Source organism: Lolium perenne, chromosome 1, assembly GCF_019359855.2.
Source record: "Lolium perenne isolate Kyuss_39 chromosome 1, Kyuss_2.0, whole genome shotgun sequence".
Classification (NCBI taxonomy): domain Eukaryota; kingdom Viridiplantae; phylum Streptophyta; class Magnoliopsida; order Poales; family Poaceae; genus Lolium; species Lolium perenne.
Window position 1 is genome coordinate 140,172,252 of NC_067244.2, and position 8,658 is coordinate 140,180,909.

At 48.4% G+C, this 8,658-nt stretch overlaps 1 protein-coding gene across 1 annotated transcript; it reads left to right on the forward strand.

Moving 5' to 3' along the window:
* Positions 1–5,084: 5,084 nt before the first annotated feature.
* On the forward strand, positions 5,085–5,903 carry LOC139830534 (auxin-responsive protein SAUR32-like). The gene has a single exon (XM_071818816.1). The coding sequence runs from the start codon at positions 5,293–5,295 to the stop codon at positions 5,632–5,634; it is 342 nt and encodes a 113-aa protein (XP_071674917.1). The 5' UTR covers positions 5,085–5,292; the 3' UTR covers positions 5,635–5,903.
* Positions 5,904–8,658: the final 2,755 nt, after the last annotated feature.

Below are 8,658 nucleotides of genomic sequence, written 5' to 3' on the forward strand. Positions count from 1 at the left end.
ATTCTTTTGACGGCCAATAGGACGCTTCATGTGTAATTTTTCCCTATCACAGAGGATCTCAACATCGACTCTAGCCTTGACATTATCCTTTGACTTCCCGGGAATGTTCAGGCATGTGTGAAAGACGGACTCCGCGACATTCTTTACAGTGTGCATCACATCGATGTTATGGGGAAGTTCGAGGTCCTTGTAATACTCGAGCTTCGTTAAGGCTGCCTCGTGAGTCCAGTTGTGCGTTACACCATATCCCTCAAATTGAGGGCCAGTTGGCGTCGCTGCCGGCACGAGAGCACGTAGCTCGGCTTCAACAAGTGTACCATCAAACTTCGGCACATCTTTTTTTCATGCACAACTTTGCCCTTCTTGAAGTTCTTTTTGTCTTCTCTAAACGGATGCCTCCTTTTGAGGAACTGTCGATTCGTGTCAAACGCAACATACTTGCGACCCTTCTGTAGCCAAAGGAACTCAAGCCGGTGCCTGCACACTGGGCATGGCCACTTACCAGCTGTACACCATCCTCATGTTAGGGCGTACCCGGGCATGTCATGCATGGTATACTGCAACCAAACTTTCATGTAGAAGTTTGTCTTCGATGCTCGGTTGTACGTCAATGTCCCGTGGTGCCAAGAGTGGTTCAAATCTTCCACAATCGGCTGCATGTAGACACTCAAATTCTTCCCCGGGTAATGAGGGCCTGGAATGATCAGCGACAGAAACATGGTCTTCCTCGTCATTAGGACTCCGGGAGGGAGATTGAGTGGAATAACAAACACGGGCCAGCAACTGTAATTGGCAGCCGCCATACCATATGGATTGAAGCCATCTGTTGCTATCGCAATTCTGACATTCCGAGCCTCGGCTGCCACAAGGGGGTATTTCTTATCGAAGTTCTTCCATGCCGTACCATCGGATGGATGTCCCATCTTCAACTGCTTTTTTTCGTCCACGAATCTCTTCCCATACTTGTGCCACGTCATCTGCTTGGCTGTCTCCTCGTGCATGTAAAGCCGCTGGATTCTTTTTATGAATGGGAGATATCGAAGAATCGACTTTGCGGTGCTTGACTGCCTCACCTGACCATCCTTTCCCGTTACCTCTTCATACCTAGACTGCTTACAGATGGGACAGTACTTGTCCTCCGCAAACTGTCTCCAAAATAGAACGCAGCCTTTCGGACAACAGTCTATCTTTTGATAATCCATGTTGAGGTCCTTCATCATTCTCCTCGTCGCGTGCAGGCTTTGAGGCAGACAATGATCTTTGGGCAACATGTTACCAGTTGTTTTCATACTTGCTTCAAAGCCCTCACGGGTGGTGTTGTACCGGGTCTTGTCGGCTAGACATTGGGAGATGGCATCGAGCTGAGAAATCGCGGCGCCCTCGTACAGAGGCTTCTTAGCCGCGGCAATCATACCATAGAAGGCCTTCGCGGTTGGCTCTGTTTCCTCCGGTTCTGGCGGCGCCTCCGGTTCTGGCGGCGCCTCCGGTTCTGGAGGTGGCGAATCCGGGACATCGGCATAGACGAGATCATCTAGAAAGTCTCTAATTCCATCGTACTCATTGCCATTGAGCCGCTGCCGCATCACCTCACCTCTATCACGTTCGCGCTCATCAAAGTCGATTTCCGTGACGTACCCATGCATATACCCATATTGCAGAAGGTGTCTATACATTTCATCCTTCCCACGACGTTGACGCTTCACGCAGCGAACACAGGGGCAAAGTGCCCGAACCTTCTACACGAAGGAGGCTGCTGCCCACGCATACGACGTTGCGGCTTGGAGGTTTGGCCGGCCGCGCCACGAAATGAACTTCCCGGAGGTCAGGTCTCTGACGGAAGCTCAGAGTCTCTCTACTGAGCCGCTACTTCGCTCACAGGGTGAAGCGCGGCGGTACAGGGCTGGCCAGCGGCGGATTGATACCACCGAGGCGTACGAGCAGTTCATGGCACAGTGGCGCAGAGACCATCCCGGAGACGTCGAGGCAATGCACGCATTCTGGAAGGACAAGCAGGCGTACAGGAGAGAGAGGAGGGCGGGAAAGCGGCAGAGGAAGGCCGAGGTTGAAGCAGAGTACGCCAAAGGAGAGGCGTCGACATGGGGGGAGAATGATGAACGGTGGTCGTGGAACCTCACAACCACCGCTTCAGAGGACACCCCCAGCGAGGATGAAGATTTCGACTTCTCTGATTAATATGTGTGTGTGTCGAGTCCGTGTGTCTAGCGGGTCATGCGTCAACCCAGTGTTAAGTGCTTTGTTCGTGTGTGGGTGTAGTTTCTTTAAATGTTTTGGTTTGTGTGTGGGTCTAGTTCTTTAAGTGTTTTGGTTCCTGTGTGGGTGTAGTTTCTTTAAGTGTTTTGGTTCCTGTATGTGGGTGTAGTTCTTTAAGTGTTTCGGTTCGTGTGTGGGTCTAGTACTTTAAGCGCTTTGGTATGTGTGTGGGTCTAGTTATTTAAGTGTTTTGTATCGTGTGTGGGTCTTAAGTTCTTAAATGTATCACTTTTCTCTCCAGTTCACCTCCGAGGGAGTTCCCCCCTATACATCCAGAATCTGCCTAAGTGTAGGAACCCCCTGTCCGAGAAGCCGGACACACCTTGGGGGGTATCCTTGGATATAAAACCATCTCAAATCACTTTTGTGCATGGCATGTGGACACACACAAGTTTTCCAGCGATTCCGACGCTCCGGTGGTCTGTATCTTGGAAAACCCTAGGGCGGGGACCCCACAGATCTACCCCTATAGCTTTCTCCGTGCGAGGGTTTACCAGTGGAATTTTTTATTTGTTTTGCTTTGTGGATTTTACCAAGTGCTAGCCCATTATGCGGAAATCGTCAACGCCGGGTACATCCAAGGTTAGCCAAACCTTACATCACACGTGTACATATATGTTAGGGGCAGATGCAAGTTTTCCAACAATTCTGACGCTCCGGTGATCTGTATCTTGGGAAACACTAGGGCGGGACCCCGCAGATCTACCCCTAGGGTTAGGGTTAGGGTTATAGTTAGGGTTAGCAATGTATGTGGAAACCCTAGGGTTAGGGTTAGGGTTAGAGTTAGGGTTAGAGTTAGCGTTAGCAATGTATGTGGAAACCCTAGGGTTAGGGTTAGGGCTAGAGTTAGGGTTAGGGTTAGGGTTAGAGTTAGGGTTAAAGTTAGGGTTAGGGAAACCGTAGGGCGGGGACCCCGCGGATCGTCACCCGTGGGACCTACATATGCCATCTACGAATTCTTAAAAAATAGAACCATTTTTTACATAATTCATACTAGTAAATAAATAATAGAAACATAATATAAAGTAATATGAGAGAGAGAAAAAAGAAAAAAAATCTATATACCGAGGGTGGCCGTCGGCATAGGGGGGGCATGCCCTATGCCGAGGGTAGCCCTCGGCGTCTGTGTGACGCCGTGAGAGGGCCGTCATGCCGCCGCTGGAACAGGCACCATGCTACTGACTACGCCGAGGGCCAGGTAGACGCCGACGGCGGCCCTCGGCGTAGGAACCTATACGCCGACGGTATCTAGGCGCCGACGGTCGGCTTCCGGCGCTGCCCTGGCGAGGCCGTACGCCGACGGCCCCGATAAAAAGCCCTCGGCGTAGGGTTTGGCCGTCAGCGTTTGAGCCCATTCCTGTAGTGAACGCAGGTTTTGGTGATGCGTTTCGTACGGTCCACCGAGATTACATCCATGGACTGAGAATCTCCAGAGGAAAGCAAGCATACTTGTACCACGTCTATGCTCTAGTTAGCTGTCCCAGCCATCCGTAGTGCCATTTGCCAGTACATATGCCGATATGCGTGTCAACCGCGCTTCAAGCCGGGCTGGGAGGGGTGTACTTGTATCGTTTACTAGCAATAATAAATGCCGATATGCGTGTAAACTTTTTTCTTGTTGACGTGTTGAGTTGTGAAAAGTTTGTTACATTCCTAAATGTTATATGTGATCTAAATAAAATTTAATCATGTAGTAACCATTGAACTTGTATCGTTTACTAGCAATCAACCTAACACTGAGATTTAGATCAACATAACATATCAGAGCAGAAGACATGGGGCGGACGAGCTTGAGCTCGAGGTCGCTGGTTGGGGGAGGGCAGGACGATCTCGCGTGGGGCGGCAGGCGGCGGCGGTAGAGAGATGGATTTGGATAGAAGATAAATCTGATATGCGAGCCTGTGTTAGTGAGTCAATAGATAATATTGGTTCCGATTATTTTTTCCCAATGCGTCAAACCGCTCTAAGTTCAACTTAGACCAGATTTCAATAGTTTAAAGTATCGGTTTTACTAATTCTCAGTAGAGATTTACCTTAGAGCTCAGTAGAATCTAGATCCGTTGAAATCGCGCTAAGAATCATGCGGATATGGTCGTCTTCTACCTTGCAACAACCGAGCGGGAGGAGGGAGGGGTAGGGGAACGCCTGCTGAGCCGGAGTCGATGATGGCGCGGCTGGCCGCGGCGGAGACGACGACATCGAGAATAGATCTTAGGGTTTAGGGTGGGGGTGCGAGGTGATGGCACCAGAGAAGAAGGTGGTGGGGTTTAGAGGGATGGCATGGGCGGTGATGGACCACCGCAGGAGGAGCTTTGACGGGGCAGGGCGGCGAGGCGTCATGGCAGCGCGCCGGCCGCGGGCGGGCATGTCGGCGGTTTGGCCGGTGGTGGCGGCGGGGGCACACCGGCGCCGGAGAAGAAGGAAGCATCGCCCTAGTGAGCTCCTTCCTTTTCAAGGGTCATTTAGCTAAACAACATGATTTAAAATTTAGCTTGGTGACCGGCCGATCTATAAACAACATGATTTAAAATTCAAGGGTTATTTAGCTAAAGAACATGACTTAAAATTCAAGGGTCATTTAGCTACGAGTTTAGACATTTCGTTTCTTTTTTTCCTTTTCCCTTCCTTCCTTCCTTCTCCCGAAGCAACAGCACGCGGCCGCCGCCCACGCGATCGAGGTCGGTCAGGCCTCCACGCGGCCGGCCGTTCGTTCGGGTAACGGAGACGGGATGAAAACGGCCAGCGCCGGTCACCAACCTCGCACCGGGTAGCGGCTATAAAACGCGTCTTCTACCCTTCCTCATCATCCTCCATCGCCATCGATCGTCATCACAAGAAAGAAAGAAAGCCAGAAGAAGCACCATGTCCAACGTGCCCATCTCCCTCCGCGACTCATCTCTCACCGTCTTCCGCCTCGCCATATCCAGCTCCGACCCTTGGCCCTTCTCTTCCTAACCCCAACCCCTCCCCCTCTGCTCCACCTCTCCCACACCACAACCAGCCAAGAGAGCCCCGCTTCCGATGCCACACAGGGCGGCGCCCAAGGGGTGCGTGACGGTGCGCGTGGGCGCCGAGGGCGAGGAGCAGCGGCGATTCGCGGTCCCGCTGGGCCACCTCAGCCACCCGCTCTTCGCCGCGCTGCTCGAGGAGGCGGAGCGCGAGTACGGGTTCCGGCACCAGGGCGCCATCGCCATCCCCTGCCGCGTCGACCGCTTCGTCCACGTCGAGCAGCTCATCGACCGCGACCTCGTCGACCACCACCTGCACCTCGTCGACCTGGACAACTGCGGCGCCACCCTCACCGCCGGACACAGCAACAGCCACATCCAGCTGCCGCGCTTCGTCGGCTGCTTCCGCGACTGATGGGATGGGGCGCTCGATGGCTCGAATTCTCGATGTTTGCTGTTCACGGTGAATTGGTTGGTTAGTCGATCGAGTCATTCTTCCGTGCTGGTTTGTTTCGCCGACCGTTCCCGATCTCCCGTTGGTCTGTTACGGTAGCTTCCGTTGTCCGTGCGGGGAGAAAGTCGGAGGAAGATTTCCATGTTGATGATGATGAAAAATTGTGATCTCAAGTGTAAAGACAGAATACTAGTAATTGTTAGCTTTATATGAAATCATCTTTTCTCCTTTGTCCATATGCTTTGATTCGTTGCTCTCTGCAGAAAAAGTGGCTTGTTAATTAAATTTCTGCGAGGTGTCTGTGTGAAGGATTAACATATTTTTAAGGTCGAGCTGAATCAGCGTTAAAATGGGTATAAGCCGAGCCAGCCTTTGACTTGAAATTACCATGGAAACTTTGCGAAAATAGCTGTGGATGTGGATTATCATGCGCGCTTGAAGTTTAATTCTCCAAGAGATCAAGGAATGCTGAGAAATAGATCAACGTAATTCTGTCTTTTCTTTGACATGCATGAGAAATTTCTGTGTATCTTGCACGAAACAATAAATATGTAAAAATGGCTTAGATTGGACGGCACAACTGAAATTGACGTGCATCCTTTATATATTCCCTTCTCCACCTTGTTGAGCATATTCTAGTATTATACCGAGTTGGCATATAGTATGTTCTTTAATAGAAAGTAGCTTTAGCATCATATCTCTCTCTACATATGGATATAGCTTCAGATCAAGCTACCAAAATTAGTTAGTATAAGATAATAATAGTGGTTGTCATCACTGAATTACTTTATGATGAAATGGTACCACTAATGTTATTTTGATCCAAAATATCTTGGCATGGCAATGTCCAAAAATAAGTTTTAGATGACTATGAATATATTTTTTTAAGTATGAAGATGTTTTTTTTTTTGCAAAACCCAATACAGACACAAACGTTGACACATACATACATACACTTACCCCTATAAACACACGCACGCACATCCTACCCTATGAGCACCTTTGAGAGACCGAGTCCAAAAAACTGATTCGACGGATCTTGATGTTGACGAAGTCACCACGGCGTCTCGCTGTCGACGGGAACGTCGTCTTGCACTGAAAAATATTCCGTCTTCTAATGAGACATCAAAATTTTAAATCTAAGATTTAAACTCTACTGAGCTGAGGGTGCCACTGTCATCCTAACCATCGAACCATAGGTTAGTTCTCATATGAAGATGTGTTCAATTTGGGCCTAGGCCGGGAAGGACTACGTACTCTTCATCTTTGTTGATTGTTGAGTCGTGTCGACATCTGCAACAAGCGGACTGTGCCTATATGCATTGTGTACCGTGTTGAGTTAGTCCGAGCTAATTACAACACGTCAAGGTCCATTCATTTGGGAAGATGATTTACATGGTGTTGCCCGGCGAGATATAATTATCATAAATAAGGCCAGTGGCACGTAGTAGTTGAAGCTTGGATACTCATAAGAGTTGTTGGAAATCCACCAAATTGTGGTGGACAATTAAAGTTTGCACACTCTTTAATTCTAACCTCTGATCCAAGTGCAAAATCAAAATGGAGCTAATTTGACAAAAAATATATATCCACCATCTCTTATTTAGAAGAACACTAAAGGGTTTTTATCGTTCCTGCCACTATGACCAACACAAATCTCAGTTTTACCATTTGATCGATCGAAACCTCAATTTTTCCATTGCTCCATTATATCACTTTTCAGTTTTACCATTCCGCCATGTCCATCGATACTCTATAATCAATTTTACAATTTGAATAGTGGAGGCGGTCATAAACGCATTTAATATGTCAAATGGGCAAGCATTCAATGTTTACAATTACCAACAAAGAGCTAGATAACGTTCTTTCTACAACGGCGCATCTCCGTAAATTTCCACACTTGGTATAACATCTATTGTTGTTGGTATGCACGAATTAAGTTAGTCTGAATTTGATGGTTAAGAGTTGGCCAATGAGAATGCTACAATAGTATCTATTGCTACTGTTGTAAGCTACTGACCAACAACAAGACGCAAATTATGCTAAGTAACAATTCAAAGGAGTCTTGCAAGAAAAATCTCGAGGAAGCACTAGCTTGCAACGACAAGTAGGGATATGCTTATTAGGAATTATCTTGCCAAAAAAGATCACAGCTCCGGCGTTGCCGGTCTCATGTAGCCATGTCGATTGGCGACAACATCATGACGGGATGGACTCGACATGGTCTATTTGACGAGCTTGTTGTGGTATATATACAATCTCTTATTTTTCATGGAGACTAATCTTAGGATATGAAAAGATCATGTCATTTAATCCCACCATATATGGCGCGACAAGATCAGAACCCAAACTAGGACCCTCCCTCCAAACAGTGGCGGAGGGTGACGACCACTAACGAGCGGCTGACTAGATGGTCTGAACTGAGTTATTGGGCTAAGAAATGCTGCGAATTTAATGCCCCGGTTTATCTGTTGATGGGCCAATTTTTTTTGAAACAAGACACCCTCCCGCGCGGAGGAGCCCAGCTTTAATTGAAAGCTAAACATAGAGATTCGACAGAAATTACAGAACAACAACCACACGCAGGGAAAGCCACCCACACCTGCACCTACACCACCAGGAAGCCCAGCCAACACACACAAGGATGCTAGACTAACACAAACGAAATACTAAACAACAGGGAGGACACCGCTCCCACCACCACTCCAAACTACCAGAAGCTAACAACAGTCCGCTACACAAAAGAAAACAATCAGAGAAGAACTATCCAACACATGCTCTAATTGCTCCTAGCTCCCTTAGCTTCCTGTCGACCACACCAATCATCTTCTTCGTTGCCTGATGCTTACTTTTGATCAACGGCCTCCACTGCAACATGAGAGAAAGCGCACGATAAAGCGGCTGAATTGGATTGAACAACACTTTATGCTGAAAAATCCGTTCATTTCTGGTTAGCCACAATGCCCAAACAACATCAGCCATCCA